This window comes from Pangasianodon hypophthalmus, chromosome 20, assembly GCF_027358585.1.
Source record: "Pangasianodon hypophthalmus isolate fPanHyp1 chromosome 20, fPanHyp1.pri, whole genome shotgun sequence".
NCBI lineage: Eukaryota > Metazoa > Chordata > Actinopteri > Siluriformes > Pangasiidae > Pangasianodon > Pangasianodon hypophthalmus.
This window is the reverse complement of record NC_069729.1, coordinates 14,058,867-14,078,343: the sequence shown is the minus strand read 5'-3', so window position 1 is coordinate 14,078,343 and position 19,477 is coordinate 14,058,867. Positions and strand designations below refer to the sequence as shown.

Here is a 19,477-nt window from a genome sequence, read left to right as displayed (position 1 = left end):
TTTTTTTCACTGATTCTCAGTTTAGATTTATGACCTTGCATTTGTGTTTCTTGGATTTGTAAGACGCTAATATAATAAAGTCCATAAAGCTAAGCTCCTAGTTAAAAAGTTGCAGACATTTCAGAACCATAGTTTTGATAATGTAATTGCAATAATTATGAGTCACTGGATTAAAGTAATAGCTAAATACAAAGATTACTCAATGTTTCTTTTACTTTGAATATAGTCTGTTAACCAAACATGTTGGCTTTCTTTAAGTTTGTATTGGAGCTACAAGGCATGGTAGCGCTAAGCTTCCTTTACATGTTAGCAACTCTAATGAAACACTAAAGAAACAAAATCCAGACACCAAATACATTCCCCTCTAAAAGTATTGGAACAGCAAGCCCAATACTTTTGTCTTTGCTATACACTGAAGACATTTGAGTTTGAAATCAAAAGATGAATATGAGATAGATCAGAATTTCAGCTTTCGTTTCCTGATATTTACATCTAGATGTGTTAAACAACTTAGAAATTGCATCTTTTGTTTGAACGTACCCATTTTTCAAGTGATCGGAAATATTGGAACATGTGACTGACAGGTGTTTCTTGTTGCCTGGGTGTGTCCTGTTAGAGTGGTTGTTTAAATAATTAATAGCTCTGAATGTCTACTCTTGGTTTAGGCCTGGGTTTCACCTGTGAAGACTGCATTTGTTGTTCAAAAGGATAAACGAACATCAAGGCCAGAGAGCTGTCTATGGGAGAAAAAACAAATATTTTGAAGCTGAGAAAAGAGAGAAAATATCAGAGCCATTGCAAAAGCATTAGGCATAACCAATACAACAATTTGGAATGTCCTGAAAAAGAAGGAACCCACTGGTGTATTAACAACGTGACATTGAAAAGTTTGGCCATGGAAAATAACAGCAGTTGATGACAAACATTGAGAGAGCTGTGAAGAAAACCCAAAAACAACAGTCAGTGACATCTCCAACAACCTCCACAGGGCAGGGATGAAGGTATCACAATCCACCATTCAAAGAAGACTTTGAGAGCAGAAATATAGAGGCCATACCACAAGATGCAAACAGATTGGAATTCACAAAGAAATACAGAGATGAGCCACAAAGGTTCTGGAACCAAGATTAACTGCTACCAAAGTGATGGAAAGGCCAAAATGTGAAGAAAGAAAGGATATGCTCATGATTCAAAACATACAAGCTCATCAGTCATGCACAGTGGGGGGTAGTTTCATGGCTTGGCTTTGCATGGCTGCTTCTGGAACAGGCTCACTAATCTTTATTGATAATGTAAGTCATGATGGTAGCAGCAGAATGAATTCAGAAGTCTACAGAAATATTCTGTCTGCCAGTTTACAGAGAAATGGATCCAATGTAATTGGGAGAAACTTCATCATGCAGCAAGATAATGACCCAAAACACACTGCCAATACAACAACGCACTTCATCTGGGGGAAAAGTGGAAGGTTTTAGACTGGCCAAGCCAATCACCAAACCTAAACCCTATTGAGTATACATTACACCTTCTGCAGAGGAGACTGAACAGAGAAACCCCCCAAAACAAACAAATGGAAGAAGCTATGGTACAAGCCTGGAAAAGCATCAAAAAGAAGAATGCAACAGTTTGCTGATGTGAGTGGGTTGCCGGCTTGATGCACTTATTGCAAGCAAGGGATATGCAACCAAATATTAAGTGTTTGTCGGGGCTGGAACTCGAACTGGGGTCGGCGGCATGAGAGTCAGATGTCAGAGTCAGAAGTTCAAAGATTTTAATGAAGTCCAAAGTCTAAAACTGCAAACATAGAAAAAAGGCAAAAAACAAGAAACAAAGGTTATCCACAAAATTCAGTTGGGAAAATCCAGAAAAAAGATCCAATGAAAAAAAGGCAACACAATATCTCTTCAAAGGAGCACTCCTACATAAAAAGTCTCAAGAGAACAAAGGCAAAAATCATAAAAGGTTTCAATAGTACAACAGGCAAAAAAAATAGAGAACTTACACGAGACACGATGGGCTGGCTTTAACACAACTTAAATACCAAGTGAGGAAACTAAGGAATAGGGCAACTTAAATACACACTTAAGGCGCAGCTACTGAAGCACCAAAACTTAGGAGGGCCCCAGACCCCTGGATAGAGAGATGGCCATGATGATTACAGTGACACCTGATGGGGGAATCGACGACGAGCAAGGAGACGGATCGACGTCCTCAGCCGAGCGGGGTGGGGGGGCGGAGCGAAGTCTGAAGTGGGGTAGGGCGGGTGGAAGACGTCTCCAGCCAGGATGGGAGCCACTCTTCAAAACATTCTCAGAGTGGGCACGTGGCATCAGGCCCAGCCGTGAGTTGGTCCAGAAGGGCCCTTATGCGGCTGCCTTGCCGAAGGGTTAGCAGTCACTTAGACACCTCACAACCACTGATGAGATGATCAAGGACCCACTTGAATTCTTCTGCAAAGGGGGAGTAGCTGGAACTGAAGGGACTCTGAGTTTCCCAGATGGCTGCAGCCCACAAGAGGTCTCTTCCTGAGAGGAGGGTGATGTATGCAATTTTGGCTCTGTCCGAAGGGAAACATGATGGCTGCAGCTTGAATGTGAGGGAACACTGGGTGAGGAATCCACAACAGGCACTGGGGTCTCCCAAGAAGCATTGTGGTGGAGGCAGGTTAGTCCCAACACAACAAAACAACTCCACAACAAAAACACAAAAAAACAAGTCCAAATCCTGACAGTGTTATTTATTTTAATTTACTTTAAGTCTATCTGTTCATGGTCTACCACCAAAGGTGCCATGTTCTACGTTGTTTAACAAATCTAGATGTAAATGTCAGGAAATGAAAGCTGAAATTCTGATCTGTCATTTCATATTCATCTTTTGATCTCAACCCAAACTGTCTTCAGTGTATAGAAAAAAAAGAATCAGCCTTGCCGATCCAATATTTTCGGAGGGGGCAGTATATATATCAAACACATGGGAATCTCACTGTAAAACACAAAAACTGGTAGCGTTACTGCTCTTTTTCTACATTATCCTTCCTTGACCTTTGGGCCTGCATACTTTATACAACAGATAAAGTCACACCTACTGCTAAAGTTTTTTTGTAGTTAATATAATAACAATAATAATAATAATAATAATTTGTATTTATTTAAATATAATAAACAATACTAAAAGATTAAATAAAACTAGATTAGATAAAACTGCTATTTGGGTAGAGTGTATATATTCTTTTACACATCACTAGGCTACAGTAATAATTTGCAAGTAAAGACACAAATAATAATTCAGTGAGACTGTGAGGTTTCGAAGTTAACAGTGAGGGCAGATAAGTGACCCTCATGGCTTTGAACATTAACCCAGTAAATAACAAGCTGACAAATCCTATTGCTGTGTGTGAGCACTCTTTGTTCTAAATAAGGGAACACTGTACAAGGAGCAAAAGCAGATCGAAAACTCAGTGTGGTTTCTTTCAAAGGACTTGCATTGTATAACGCTAAAAATCTGTTGAACATGTGAGAGGTAAAAAAAAAAAATCATCTCTATGCAGTACCACAGAAATTTATAACCCCGGCAGGCTGTGTACAGTTCAAATGGCCATGAATAAGAGCTGTTTTTACTTTAAAAAACATTTTCAAAAACAAAAGAAATTTGACTTCTCAACCAGTATTTTATCCTGCTTTATACTGCAAATTCAAAAATTGCTTTCTTTCTGAATGGAGGCAGCAAGCATAACACACACTTAAGCTAAAACAATTAACACATAACAGTAATAGTGTGCATGATTTTCCATTTGACAAATATATGACACTTCTATTTGGGGGAAAAAATGAATCAAACAGTATGTGAAATGGACATTGAAATGGATTTAAACTATGTATAATTTCAAGAATTTTAGTCTTACATATTTACCAACTCAGTAAAATTTCAGGTTTTTTTTTTGATAAATAAAAATATTAAAACATTTGTTCACTTGCCTATTTTTATACAGTACTGTTGAAATGGTATGTTGAAACTGTACGGTATTTATAATGAAAATACAGTGGTGAATTTCTCCTACCTCAACCTGGTTACATGCTTCCTTGTGATTTTACTGCTTGCACAGTCATTCTGAGGTTATAAATATGGATTTTAAACTAAGTGTATTATCTATAATACCACCACACACACCAACCCATTACATTCTGTGGATTTATTAGCATCAGTGGCAATCACACAGATCACCAATGATATCTTTTTGTTTGAACTGTTTTGAATCTGAAAGCCACATTTGTGAATGTGATTGTAGGCTATTTGGACTAACCACCAAACACACTGTAGCTCCAAATTGTGAATGTGCTCTTGTGTGGTGTGGTGCTATATAAATGAGAATATTAGATTCATAAGCAGGGTTGCCAGGCCTAGGCTTCCAGTGACATAAGCAGACAATGAACAGGCAGAATTCAAAACTTGTGTGGAGTTTGCATGCTCTCCCTGTGCCTCGGGGGTTTCCTCTGGGTACTCCAGTTTCCTCCCCCACTCCAAAGACTGTAGGCTGATTGGCCTCTATAAACTATCTGTAGTGTAAGAGTGGGTGTGCTATTGTGCCCTGCAATGGATTGGTACCCCATCCAGGGTGTCCCCTGCCTTGTGCCCCAAGTCCCGTGGGGTATAGACTCCCTGTGTAGGATAAGTTATATAGAAAATGGATGGAAGAATGTTGTGTCTCTTTTTGTGTCATGTTAACTTTATATCACAGCACTGTCAAATTTTGGAATTGGATTGGCCAGAAGGTGTTGATTAAGTTTCCAAAGTTACTGTCTTACATATTCTAGGCTAGTAATAACCAGATAAAATGTGTTGCTGTTTAAAAAGAAAAGTGTGTAATGTTTGATATAGTGAAGTTTTCTGTAAGGAGCCATTTATTTAACATTTATGGATCTCCACTGTGAGCGCTTTGTAACAGTCAGTAAGGTTTCCACCACAGGAAAGTCTTCAGGACAGAGGACTTTTGCACTTTGTAGCTTCTCGCTAACATGAGAAGCAGCACTTTTTTCTTATTAACTTCAAGAAAGAGAAAAAAAGAGAGGATGGTGAGGAAACAGCTGTTTGTAGCTAATATAATATAACTGATAATAGGAAATAACTTGTTTCATTCCACATTACATGTAACTATAAACAAGTTAAAAAAAGAGAGGTTTCATTCATTAGCACAGCAAACTGCTGTTGTATAAGAGGACTAAAACACTTTGGGACATGCTGTTATTGGAAAATAATCATTATCCTTACTTATCTTTACTTCCAGCCTTGTTTATTTATAAAAACCCAGTAAGCACATGCTGCAACTTGCCGGTTTAGTACACTGACATTTCATTTACATTTATTAATTTTTATTCAAAGTGACTAACAAGCGAGGCAATCACCATCTGGCTTATCTGTGCTTCATGTTCATGTTGGACTTGTGTCTGAGCCTTCAGGACTGTTACCCTCCATCCTGACACTAACATACGACAATGCAAATGCTGAATCATTAAAAAAAAAAAAAAAAAAAAAAAAAAAAAAAAAAATATTTACAGACACAAACAATAAAACATTTGTAATGCAAACATTTTTTTTCATAGCTCAGTGTTATAAAAACACAGCTTCTCCTGATATGAGTTGTCTGGGTGAAAAAACATTTCCAGACAAAATACATAATCTTTTAACAACATCATCTGCAAACATGTCTAGGTTTAAGCTGAAAGTCTCAGTCAGGAAATTAGCAGTTCGTCATAAGCAAGTCCATTCGTCCGTCCCTGTAGCAGTAATCCGAGATCTACACTACTGAAGAATACTAAAGCGCAATGTGTTGTCCCTGTTCTGCTGTCCCTCTGCAAGGGCATTCTAGGACGATGCTGTCTGAATCTGGCCTTTGTGTACATACTCCAGAGCTGTGGCGATAGTCCTCATGTCCATCTCAATGCTGCGTGCCCAGTTCTCCACATCACCAATTTCCTGATTTAAAAAAAAAAAAAAGGAATGGGTAAATGGGCAAGATTTAAAAAAAAAAAAAAATCTGTCTTGTACCATATTTTCCAACCTGTACACACAATTTTTCCCTATAGCAGTAGCTGTAACTTATAGTGATGCAAAAAGAATGTTTGCAATATGTCCAACTGTTAGTTCTTAATGGAAAGCTTGCTGATGAATTACAAGGTTTCAGTATTAAAAACTGCTTGGGATGGATTTACAAATAGATATGTGTAAGGTCGGACTTAATCTTGGGAGAGACAAAACATCTTTTCAGTTTCAACTAATCCAATAAACCTAGAAGCATGACCCAAAAATTAGCAGATGCAGCAAAGACATCATTTAGGCTTTTACAGGAAAGTGAGAATACAGGGAATAAGTGACTAGAAATAGTTATGTTATTAGCATTATGTGATGTGAGTATAGCTTGAAATGTGCTATTATTATTAGATTTTTAGGAGCTATTAATTTTTTTAATAAATGGTTGCCTACCTTTTAAAATACATACCAGGCCCAAATCAGACAAAGTGCTATACTACCGAAGATCAAGCCACTGAATTATTAAGATCTCAGATGGATAATTTAAGTGTGTTGTATTGCATTTTATATCATCCTATTTAAAAAATAAGCTGTATGCAGATGCCATTATATACTGAAAGCTGTGATATTGGGTTTTATGGTTATCATGCTGTGTATTCACACTGGTTATACTGGAGCACAAAATACAGACTATTCTGTTCCATTACAAAGATAAACTACACTGAATCCAGAAATAACAGTCAGTGTTGAAATCAAATCAAGACTATACCAAGTCATAATTTGTTTTTAGGAATGTGAAGGATCCTCAGAGCTGATATGGGACAGTAGGAAATCTAGGTTTATGCATGCTGTACACAGACTTTTTTTGTTGTGGATAAAGCTCGTGACAAATCTTGCCTGAGGACAACTTTCTTACAAACTACTGCCAGACTATTTGCCAAGTAAATTAAGCAAGAAGGTTAAAAAACCCACCAGAGTTTATGCAGTCCAAGAATATTACACAAAACAATATTAGGGGAGCACTTACTTTCATAGTAGTATGCATCACTGAAGTGGTGGCTCTGTCATCTAGTAAGGGTTCTAATATGGACGTCTATAATTTCATATCTAAATGTAAAACTGTACACCTGAACTCATGAGAACAATAACAATAAGACTGTACCTTTAATGCCTGGTTGAAGTTTTCCACCATGCTGATCCACTGTGACGTCTGTTTAGCAAACTGAGCTGCCTGCACCTGCAGTGTCTTCACCTCATGGTCCAGTTTGCGCTGATTAACATACGCCTGAGCCACTCTGGTAGGAGGGACAGAGTGGTGGACAGGTTAAAGGGAAGAAACCAGATTGAAAAAGAGGAAACTGGCAGATGCAGCAAGTTCCCAGAATTCATAGAATCAAAATATAGCCTATGGTAATGTCAAGTCAAGATAATCTGATTTATTTTATTTTTCAAAGTGCATCTAAAGAACAGAAGCTGAAAAAAGTGCTATACAGAGCAGATAAAATATTTAACCAAAAAAAGAGACACTCATTTATTTCATTAATAATAAAAAAATAAACATAAATAAAAATAAATATTACATATAAAATAAAAGACAGGATGGTATAAAAGGTACATAAAATAAACAGGATAAGGAAAATAAAATCTGCATAAAGACAATAGAAAACAAAAGACACGGGAAACTGTACACATGTATTTGCAATATGTGTATAAATTATTTTCTTTTTTTTTTTTAAATCTTTGCCCAATTAAGAAATATTCAGTCTCGTAATCTTAATAGCGCTTTTGTGCTATTCTGGTGCTTTTCATTCTAATCTTTACTACCCTATGCAGTTTCTTCACTACAATCCCGGATTATGATTATGACCACGGAGCCTCACGTCACATGCTCAGTCTCATTCTTTAGGCTTTGTGCTTCTATTTATGTGCACTGGCTCATAAATAAACTATTCATTACTCAAACCAATATGAAACTGTCACACTGACATCACAGGGAATAGCTCTACTGGACTCCATTCATTACCCCACATTCAGGTGGTCCACCAAGGCCTCCGTTAAACAGGTGGCAGCTGCGATGGCTTCACGTCGTCGCCGCTCTGTGTTAAAGGGAAACATGGAGAAAAGTGCTATGTACGGGAGGTTAAAATAAAAGTTATCTTAAATACTTGTTCATGGTAATCACACAAGCTACTGTGTGATTCACTAGATGAAGATTAGGTTAAAAAAAAAAAGCTGGAATATTTCTTTATTAAACCAGTTGACAGAAAAGTGCAAAGACTAACTGTGAGCAATCAAATTGTGACAATTATTTCACTTATTATACAACAGCACTGTTGAATTCACAATAAAAAAAGACCAATCACTGATCACCATTGTTCCCAACAATTACTAATCACCATTGTTCCCAATGACCAATCACTGATCACCATTGTTCCCAACGACCAATCACTGATCACCATTGTTCCCAATGACCAATCACTGATCACCATTGTTCCCAACGACCAATCACTGATCACTATTTTTCCCAACAACCAATCACTGATCACTATTGTTCCCAACGACCAATCACTGATCACTATTTTTCCCAACAACCAATCACTGATCACTATTTTTCCCAACAACCAATCACTGATCACTATTGTTCCCAAAGACCAATCACTGATCACTATTGTTCCCAACCACCAATCACTGATCACCATTGTTCCCTCCTGTGAACTTTGTCCTTTGTTTTAAACTCTCTTCTTATCTACATTTTACAAGTAATAAAAGCAAGTCACTCCATCCATGACCATTTCTTTCCTGTCTGGTTCCTGTCTACTCACTACCACTGCTTCTTTATGTCAGAGTTCTTGATAGAAATTGGCGCAATTTCTAAATACATAAGAGTTTGTGGTGCCATAACCAAAGACCTTTTCTTTGTATAATGAATAGGTTATAATATTTATTCTGATACAATATCCCATATTATGCTGTTTTAAGTGTCTTCAGAAAATCTAACTTCTTCATGTAACAAAATGATATGCAAATGATCATGATGATTCAATTAATATGCAAATTACTATGTGACATCATCCGGTGACTTCTAGGGACTTCTGGAGCATACATTAGCTACTTTCCCCTGAACAGAGTCTGTGTTTGAGTTGCCAGTAAAAGAGCAAGCCCATTATTTTTACAAACAAGCTCCAGGAAGCCACAAACCATATGAACTTATCATTAAGCTTTATAGATGTGTTAGAGGAGGAAAATGCTCCATCTGTGCTGGACTGTAGTTATACATGACTATAATCTGACTCAGTTTGGCGGTAATTGTGTATGTATGCATCTCATTCCCTCCTCCAAAATATTGCAGTTTGACCAAAACCTCGTTAGGTTAAACATTCTGGCTCTAACTGCTCAGAGACCTCAGAGACAAATCAATATCTTATCATACAGAAATGTAAAGATCAGGCTTTATTCCCCTTCATCATACTGCAGAAAATCCTACATCCTGACACGTCTCTAATATAAACATCATACCTTGAAGCTCTTTCCTTTCGTTTTGTTTTGCTTGATGTTCCTTTAACAGCCGCGACAGCATTGCTACAATGATTACTGCATTAACGTTATATTTTAAAAAAAAGGCACAATATAGTCAAGGAAAAAAAAAACCACCCTGAATTATTTGTTGACGGTGTTTGGGCCAAAGTCATGTGACGGACCAGTGGGTATACTGACGGGTCGAACGACTTGTCAAATTAAAAGTCTCAAAACGTGTAGATAGTGAACATGATACAACAATTTATAAGAATAAATAAAATGAATAAAATCATGAAAAAAAAGATTCTAATGTAAAATGCAAATAGGAAACATTTTACTTCCTGGCGTTTTAATTTTAAGAGAACAATTGTTGATACAAGACCTGACACTGTATGTTAGTCTAATTTCTTTGCTGAGAATGAAGACATCTAGGGCTTGGATTTATTATGCCTATTTACAGGCAATGAAACAAAGTTTTAGAATATATTCCACATATTACATTTACAGAATTTGACCTAGCCATTATGTAGAGGATTTATAGATGATTTATAGATGTTCTTTATAGTCTTCATTAAAAACACATCCTCATATGGTGGAGGCTAAGAGGGTGATCTTGGAAGTCCACCTCGCCACCTAGCTTTCTAAAATGGCTGTACAATCTGTTTTCAGCTCTTAAAAAGATACTCGAGGAAGGGGCCCCAGATCCTGTCGAATATTTTATTTGATTTTTCAGGATTGGCAGGATCTGGGGCCCCTTCCTTGGGTATCTTTTTAAGATTGTGCACCTGTCATATATGATGGATAACTTCTATATTGTTTTACACTTCCCCATTTCCTGTGTATTTTTGTGGGGTTTAAGTGCCTAGAGTCATCGGCGTTTTTGTAAGGGTGTTTAAATCATATAGTATCTGGTGTGTGTTTGGGTAGGGAGGGACAGTTCAGGTTGTGGAAGGGGGCCTTTTTCACTCTCTTTGTGTTCTCTTTTGTACGTATTATGTGAGATTCTACTCATTTTTCTCCTGTTAATTTGTCTATTGGGTTAGGTATAAATAAAATATATATATAAAAAACACATCCTCATAACAGTACAAATAGGTCAGGGTCTAAAAATTACTATAAAGTGAAAACCGCTGTTAGAGCGGAGATGGTATAGCATCAAAAACACACACGTCAAAGGTTTTATACAGTATAATTAGTAGAAAGAGAGTATAGTGCATTTCACTATAATGATTCCCTAAATAATCTCACTAAGACATAAAATAATGGCATCTGCACATTTGTGCATGTTATGTAGTCACAATAGGTCACACCAGAGAATAAGGTGGCTAATTTTGAGACCAATTCATCCAAACAATGTCCCAGTTTTAGACTGGTGTTAAATTATTCTATTATCTATCTACCCAAGTGTGGGGTGTGTAGAATCCAATCTTTAAACATGTTAGATATGGAAAACTCAGCATCCTGTAGTGTGAGAGGGATGCCAACTCTTTTGTATGAAAACACAATTTAAATGTAAACAAATAACCAAAGACAGCTGAGCTGAACTGACATCATTAACCCTTTCTAGTAGTACACTGGTGTTCCACTCCACCATCGGAATGAAAATCAACTTATCAGATATTTTCAATCAGTATAAACAAATGAAATATTTTATCACTGCAAGTCTGTTATAAGATTAGTAAGGACAATGTTGGGTTTCTGTGTGTAAAGTATCATGACTCTGTATATACCTGCTGGTGAGCAGAGCGATGGGAAAGGGGAGGGGTGTGACCCCCCTGTTGAGCAAACAATTCACACCTTTCCACAACAGCACTGGTACAGAGCTAATACAAACAACACAACTAAAGCTATTTGATAGTAAAACACCATATACAACTACTACAATAAAAAATGGCAAAAAAAATGTTGTCCCAGGTTCTTAAATTCTGGGATTATGGTACTGATTTGTGAGCATAATCTGACAATGTGTGAGTTATTCTTGGCAAATTTTGTTTGATGACTGAAGGGTGATCACTCACATTTTCCATGTTGATTAGGATTATTGTATTAATCCTAATAATGAGTGTGACCCAGGAATTATGGAGAAGATTGTGTCTGTGTGTGTGTGTTTGTGTGTTTGTTGGGGGGTATGCAATAAATGTTGATTGGATGTCAGTGATTGCATTTTAGTGCAACGCTATTGCAACATACTGATAAAAATGAAATGCAATGCTAGGGTGAATTACATTCACTTCTGACAGGAAGTCAGCATTTTAATACAATTTTTTAAAGCAATTCCTTCCTGAAGAGATAAAGCGAAAGAACAGCAATGGTTAGAAGAGTTAAGGTTCTGCTTTTCAGTGTAGCACGTTGTCCTCGTGTCACAAATCAAAAGCAATACCAGTCTTTGTATTGCATTTCACATTTCCCCCCTTGGCGTGATTGCTTTTCTGATTGGCATAGAATGATCTCCATAAGGCACAGGTTACTTGGAGGACCCCCTGTCCTGCACATTATAGTATTTTCCTTTCTCTAACACACCCACTTCAATTCAGCAAGGGTTGTTAATTAGCTGATTAGTTTAATCAGGTGTTCTGAGAGTAGAGAAACCACTAAAACAGGGGGTACTCCAGGATCAAGGCTGGGAACCTGTACCACACCATAAGGACTAAAGGTGTGTGTCAGGAATAACAGGAACGATAGATAGGAAACTGTCAGAGTTGGGCTTTAAGAGGACTTTTATTTTGCTAGAGACTGTCATGCTGATGTTATTGTGTCTCACTTCCGCATAGAGAATGCCAGCTCAGAGAGGATGCTGTACAGTACAGCCAGCGCTATATTTGTAGCTAATGCACATAAAATAATGTCAGTTATGGCTGTTTTTCTATAGAGATCTGAATATGTGTGAAATGTTCGCGTTTGATCGGTGATCATTGTTAAGCTTAGTAAAACAGTAGTTTAATATCGGAGTGGTCGTGGCCCTTTTCGGAGCTGTTATGCTAGCTGTTATTTATTGAAGAGAATCAGTGATGTGCAGGAAATCGGATGGCACTGGTGTTTTCACTGCAGGTCCTGCGAGCTGAAGATAAAACACAGCCGTGTTGTTGTAAAATGTCAACAACATCATGAACCTGAAAAAGTCTAGAAATATCGGAGCCTCCTCCATCTCCTTGGATGGGGTTGGAAAAGGTAAAGCTGCTTGGCTAAATAATGTATCACAAAACAAACAAACAAAAACTCAATAGATGGCGGTTTGTTATCTCCTCATACATTACTGTCCCAAATACTGTGTTTTTTCTCCCCTTAATTATATCAACTTCTCTCCAAATATCAATATGTTGTTAAAAAGTAAATTATTATTGGTGTTAACTATTAAATTATGCACAAAATGAGTTAAAATGAATAATCTTAAACCACGTATTTTATAGAAAAGTTAAATAATTCGATCTTAACACTGATACCTGAGGAAAAGCTTCAGTTAGCCTGTGATGCTACCAGATGTTCCTAAACCTTCAACACGGGTTTGGCGTGATATTAACGAATATCTTAATTTTATCTTTAAATGCCATTATAAGCATAGTTTGTATAGTTATATATAACTTTGAACCCGTGTGAAAATAACTTCATGTCAATATTAAAAGGTTTTTTTTTTAAAAGGACTGTCTAATGACTCAAAAGAAAACCTCAGAGAAAACGACACCTCTGAGGCTGAATCCCAAATGACGCCCTGCTCTGTATATAGGTGCCCTATATAGGGTGTGAATTAACAGTTCTTACACCTTATATAGAGCACTATTTATCAACCATGGAGGCATTTGGGATTCAGGCTCTGTTTGTTTATGCTTAGGGTCAGTGTTTTCAGGAAAATAACAAGATTGAGGGAAGAGGTTGAGAATGACATTTCATTTCACAATGTCTGTCTTTGGCTTTCTGTAGCACTGAAATGTTTTTGCAATAATGTTAGGCAATATTCCTGGCGCTGTTGACGGATTGTGACTGTGTGGGTGTGTGCAGATGCTGACTCTAAGAGGAAGAGGAAGATGGCGGAGATCACACAGGCTCTGAACGCGACACCTGTCGACGTGGCCACACTGAGGAGGATGGCCATCAGTGAAGGAGGGCTCATGACCGATGAGATCCGCTGTAAAGTCTGGCCTCATCTACTGAACGTCCCTGTAGACAGCATCCCTGAAAAACTTGGTAAGTTGTAAGTTTGGTAAGGCGAGCTGAAATTGTTCAATACTTGGTATAAGTGGTTGATGTGTCACAAAAACGGTTTCTCTCCAGATGAAGTGGATAGAGAGAATAATAAGGACTACAACCAGGTGCTGTTGGATGTGCAGAGATCCCTGAGACGCTTTCCTCCAGGTCAGTGACACAAACATGCTGCCATTAGTATATTATGCCTTTTTGTCTATTATTATACACTCTGGGGCATAAAAAATGGCTCAAGCCCAAAATGGCAAATATCATGCTTTTAATGGTCTTAATATCAAATCATTGGTCAGAAAATGAGCAAGAATTAAACAAATGCACTCCTGAGAGCTCCTGTGCCACCATTTGCTGGTTTACTTTTGCTGCAGTGAACTGTTTGTTTGGGGAACTTATATAGTCTTCTTGTACACAAAGGTAAGATCATGATAATGATTAAAATGTTTGATGTCAAATCCAAACTAACACATGTCTGGGTGTACAAAATATTCCAAAAATATCTTCTGGGATATTTTTTTTTTTTTCTTAAAAGATTAGTCATTATTTGGTTTTCTGCCACACCTGATGCAGCCCATCAAGGGCCACAAGGTTAAACATTCACAAGGTTCAATAAACATTCACAAGGTTCAATTCTTGCTCATTTCCTGATCAATGATTTGTTGTTAAGACCATTAAAAGCTTAATATTTTGCCATTTTGGGCTTGGCCAATTTTTTTGCCCAAGAGTGTATATAACAGTGAGTCATACAGTGTCAGAAACCACATATTGAAGAGCTTGACACAGTTTGAGGCGAGTGTGTGATGATGGAATGGATGCATCTCAGTGGACTGGTGGCTGTAATCTTACGTATTAGTCTTGTAGCTCCATTAAAAAACTAAGAACAGAATCTTCAGATGCCAAACTTGACCTGACTCCATTTTGGGTAAGGAGAAAATTGTATATGTTTCACTTTTGGCCAAAATGTTTCTTTAACTGTGATGGTCATGAAACAGTCAGCTTTTCTCAACATCTCTTCATTGACAAATATTGCCGTGAAAGTTTACTTTGATGTTCACTGTGTGCAGGTATGCCTGATGAGCAGAGGATGGGACTGCAGGAGGAGCTGATCGACATCATCCTGCGCGTGCTGCAGAAAAACCCCCAGCTGCACTATTACCAGGGCTATCACGACATTGTGGTCACCTTCCTGCTCGTGCTGGGAGAACGCCTCGCCACTGCGCTGGTGGAGAAACTCTCCACACACCATCTCAGGTGGAACAACAATTTCATAGAAATACATTTCAGATGCATATATGTGTGCTGGACATTTCTGACATCTTAAATCACACTTAATCAGATTTAGTAGTAAAAAAAAAATAAAAAAATAAAAAATTCTCTGTATTTGTAGAATTGTCTGAAACATTTCACTGACTTATTGCCAGACGTCCACACATTTCATTTCTTAATGCTTGGATTGATTGATTGATTGATTTTTTTCATGCATGTATGAAACCTTTACATTTATCTGTATATAAGCGCTTGCCTCATTATGAATTTTGTCTTCACTTGTTTTAAGTAAGATTTTATCATTTGTATTTGAGAACTGGCCGTTTTTCCATTACAGGGACTTTATGGACCCCACCATGGACAACACAAAACACATCCTCAACTACCTTATGCCGATTATAGACCGAGTCAACCCAGAGGTGTACGACTTCATGCAACAGTGAGTAAATCTATTGGATAGTTAGATGGCTGATATTAAGTTTTCTTCTTTAGATATTTGTGAGTTGCCTGAATCATCTTCACGAGTGTTGAATGTACGTTTAGACTGTTAAGGAATGTTAAGATGAGTTTCCAGTTATGACAGTTTTGTCCAACTTTTAATGTTGTATATATGGAATTAAGCTTAAAATGAACCTTAAAATTATGAATACTATAAAAAAAAATGGCAGAAGTTATGATCTTAATGGTAATGATGTTTTTGCCAAATGCTATTCGTTATTTATATCCTACATTTTATGATTATTTAAAGTGAAATGAATATACTATCTTTTTTTTTCTCTCTCTCTAGAGCCGAGGTGGGCACCATCTTCGCCCTGAGCTGGCTCATCACCTGGTTCGGCCATGTATTATCAGATTTCCGCCACGTAGTGCGGTTATACGATTTCTTCTTGGCCTGCCATCCACTGATGCCAATTTATTTTGCTGCTGTGGTGAGTTTGGTCATTCAGCTTACTGAATGTTTCTATGGTTAGGCTTACACAGTGTTCTCTTGTTCGGGACCGATATTCTTAGTCTCTGCTATTTTGGGTAAGCAGTAACAAGTGGACAAGTTCAAAGGAGGCTCTTACTGAGCTTTTGACAGCCGAGTTTAACAGAGCAAATATTTACAGTCATCTGTGCTCACTTTTGTAAAAGCACTTTGTGTTTGCTAAGGCTTATACAGTATCATCAATATTTCAGTAGCCCTTATCGGAGAGTGCTTTTAATAGACATGGCACCTCCGTTCATTTTTTGTTAAACTGTCTTCCTATGCAGTTCATTTGAGAAGGACAGAAAAGAAGCACAAACTGTTAATCCTACTAATATTGGTGGGAATATCTAGGTAACCTATGTTTTGATCGAGATAGGTAGATAGATAGAGTACTAGAGAATAGTAGAGGATGTCATTTTGTGGTTATAAAACATTCTCAATTTTTTATTTCTGTAAGATATTTTATAACTTTTTTTTACAGTATGACTACATCCATCATGAAAATTATTAGGCTTATTGTATTTATATGAAGGCTGCCAGAATGAATTTCACTGTTTGACTGCTAATGAATCAGTCTGTATATTTTTATAGAAATCAAGATTTAAAAAGTCTAAATGCCGTATAGTTAATATAATTTTGTGCATTGATATAGAAGCTATTCATTTTTTTTTTCTTATCCCTACTCATCATCTTCAAAATCTCTGGCTACCTTAGATATGTAAGGAATTAAAACACCTCGGACTGTGCTATTATAAGAAAATAATCAACAACAGAGTGGTGTGATATGGCGAGACATGAAGCAGAATTACTGATACCACCCTAAAGTTGACTATTTTCCAACAACAGTACATCCCAAAGTGTATACCACAGCAGTTTGCCAAGGATTATAATTGAAATTTTATTAAGAAATGACTCATTGTGCTTTTTAACCATTTATAGTTACAATTAACATCTGAATTCAAAACCTTCATGATGAAAGTCTTGATGACTTTCCTGCAGGGGAAAATTTATTGACCATTACAAAGCACTGACACTGGAGACTCCTTCCTTAAATACTAAGTAAACTTGTCCTTACAGAAAGCGTCATCATGTCAATGATTGTACTTTTTTTTTTTTTTTTTTGTTAAATAACATGTTTCTTTTAATCCAACGTGTTTCTTTAAAAAATTCTTTTAATTATGTAGAACGTATACCATACAAGTCCCTGTGAATTAGCAGTTACTATAGAGACAATAACATCAGATTCCAGCCCTATATATTACATTTTCAATAGGATAATTGCCTAAACATTAATTCTGGTTCCCAGTATTATAAAAAAAATTACATACAAAATATTACATATTCTATGTATTGTAGTAGGTATAACTGTGATTGTACTTACTACAGGGTATAATCTATATAGTGCCTTGTACATATTGATGTAACCCATGATCAGCCCATTCCTCATCTGTTTATCATGTCTGTGTTCAGATCGTCCTGTATAGGGAGGAGGAGGTGCTGGACTGTGAGTGTGACATGGCCATGATGCACCACCTGCTCTCTCAGATCCCTCAGGATCTCCCCTACGAGACCCTGATCAGCCGAGCCGGAGATCTTTTTGTACAGTTCCCTCCGTCTGAGCTGGCAAAAGGAACGACTCAGGAGCGCACTCAGCAGTGAGTCACCTTTCCTGCTATCCATTCACTCTGACTTGCTGTCCTTCTTTGGCTTTTAGCCTTAAGGAAACTAAACATGTCTGACATAAACATTTAGCCTATCATAGGGGTGTCCAATCCTATCCACAAAGGGCCGGCGTGGGTGCAGGCTTTCATTCCAATCAAGCAGGAGCCACACATGATTCCACATGTTTAAACAGTTGCCCATGGCGTTCAGTAGACTCAGGTGTTGCTTCTGCTTGGTTGGAATGAAAACCTGAACTCACACCGGCCCTGTCCAGATAAGATTGGACGGTTCCCCTTAACGGTTCCTTTAAATAACATGCAGATATGTTAATTTTGTGGTGGCCTATTTATGGATCAATTGCAGAGTGTCCTGACCGAGGATTTCATTCTCTCTTCCAGAACGGCCGTGTCCACCTTCAGAGACTTTGATTTGGCCTCAGCGCAGCAGCGGCCTGACACAGTCCTCCGCCGCAGGCGGAGAGAGCAGCAGCAGCAGCAGCAGCAGCATGGCGGCACCATCGATGCTCAGCATGGCACCATGGCCGTGATTCGACCTGCCGCTCGCCGACTTGTCAGACTAGCAGTGATGGGCATCACCGTGGCACTGGGGGCTGCTGCATTGGCTGTTGTGAACTCTGCTCTGGAGTGGGCACCTAAACTCGACCTACTGTTCCCTTAGCATGCACCAACCAGACCTATCTCTCTCCAAGGACTCTGGGATGGGCTGTCTTCATTTCTTTTTTTATTTATATTTGTGAGGCCTAATTAATGTCTTGCTAAGAGAGATTACAGTAAAGTGTTTTTTCCCGCCATCAGTCGAAGCTGAGGATCTGGAATGGATGATGAGTAACACACTACTGAGCCATGAGAAGTACTTGTGTTGTGAGAGAGAAACAGTGTAAGTTTTTATTTGAACAGGTTTGCCTAAATATGAAGTTGAATTGTTGTCAGAAGTAATCACATGTAAATGCAGCCTCAAACTAGTAATTTTATGAATTCTGAATCCATAGTCAATTTTGTAAATCTCTAATTTGTCAAGATTTGTTTGCTTATCATGTGATATTGATTTTGTACAGTACATCTTGTACAATTGGTTTATACTTTACTCTTTTACACTTTCGGGACCCATCCACTTGCCCCTACCTCCTCACCTTTCTGGATCCATCCACTTGCCCCTACCTCCTCACCTTTATGGACCCATCCACTTGCCCCTACCTCCTCACCTTTCTGGACCCATCCACTTTCCTCTACCTCCTCACCTTTATGTACCCATCCACTTTCCTCTACCTCCTCACCTTTCTGGAACCATCTACTTGCCCATACCTTCTCACCCATCTGTACCCATCCACTTGCCTCCTTACCTTTCTGGACTCTTCCACTTGGCCACACCCCCATCAGTTCTCTGAAGCTGACCACTTGACCTCGCCTCCTTACCTTTCTGGACAGATCCACTTGGACCCACACCATCAGCTCTCTAAAGCCAGCTACTTGGCCATGTCTCTTTACCTTTCTGGACAGATCCACTTGGCCACACATCCATCATTTCTCTAAAGCTGGCCACTTGGCCATGTCTCTTTACCTTTCTGGACAGATCCACTTGGCCACACCTCTATCAGTTCCCTAAAACTGACCACTTGGCCCCACTTACTTACCTTTCTGGACAGATCCAGTTGGCCCCAACCCTCAAAAAGTAAGATTTCATAACCATTGTAATCATGTCCTTTGGCAGCATAACCAGGAATTCGGAAATATAGCATTTAAGTTGTAGGTGCAACATTAACATTGTAAGACATTTGAAAGTAAGATTCGTAATAGTAATAAAAAGTTTGTACCTGCAGGTTTGTACCTG

The 19,477-nt window shown here is 38.1% G+C and overlaps 2 protein-coding genes across 2 annotated transcripts; one reads left to right on the top strand and one right to left on the bottom strand.

Moving 5' to 3' along the window:
• Window positions 1-5,265: 5,265 nt before the first annotated feature.
• bloc1s1 (biogenesis of lysosomal organelles complex-1, subunit 1) lies at window positions 5,266-9,728 on the bottom strand. Its single transcript, XM_034314000.2, has 4 exons — window positions 9,541-9,728; window positions 8,048-8,120; window positions 7,187-7,319; window positions 5,266-5,970 (listed from the first exon to the last, which is right to left on the bottom strand). The coding sequence occupies exons 1-4, from the start codon at window positions 9,599-9,601 to the stop codon at window positions 5,860-5,862; spliced, it is 378 nt and encodes a 125-aa protein (XP_034169891.1). The 5' UTR covers window positions 9,602-9,728; the 3' UTR covers window positions 5,266-5,859.
• Window positions 9,729-12,279: 2,551 nt separating this feature from the next.
• tbc1d20 (TBC1 domain family, member 20) lies at window positions 12,280-19,214 on the top strand. The gene is made up of 8 exons (XM_026932638.3): window positions 12,280-12,708; window positions 13,534-13,719; window positions 13,807-13,887; window positions 14,796-14,982; window positions 15,335-15,436; window positions 15,785-15,926; window positions 17,438-17,622; window positions 18,028-19,214. Exons 1-8 carry the CDS (start codon window positions 12,645-12,647, stop codon window positions 18,305-18,307), a joined length of 1,227 nt encoding a protein of 408 aa, XP_026788439.3. The 5' UTR covers window positions 12,280-12,644; the 3' UTR covers window positions 18,308-19,214.
• Window positions 19,215-19,477: the final 263 nt, after the last annotated feature.

Coding starts and splice junctions, on each gene's coding strand:
- bloc1s1 (XM_034314000.2), bottom strand. CDS start 9,601: ATGCTGTCGCGGCTGTTAAAGGAACATCAAGCAAAACAAAACGAAAGG. Junction 7,320..8,047: donor GTGGACCACCTGAATGTGGG/GTAATGAATGGA, acceptor CCCTCCTACCAG/AGTGGCTCAGGCGTATGTTA. Junction 5,971..7,186: donor ACTTCAACCAGGCATTAAAG/GTACAGTCTTAT, acceptor TTTTTAAATCAG/GAAATTGGTGATGTGGAGAA.
- tbc1d20 (XM_026932638.3), top strand. CDS start 12,645: ATGAACCTGAAAAAGTCTAGAAATATCGGAGCCTCCTCCATCTCCTTG. Junction 13,720..13,806: donor CAGCATCCCTGAAAAACTTG/GTAAGTTGTAAG, acceptor GTTTCTCTCCAG/ATGAAGTGGATAGAGAGAAT. Junction 15,437..15,784: donor GTGTACGACTTCATGCAACA/GTGAGTAAATCT, acceptor CTCTCTCTCTAG/AGCCGAGGTGGGCACCATCT.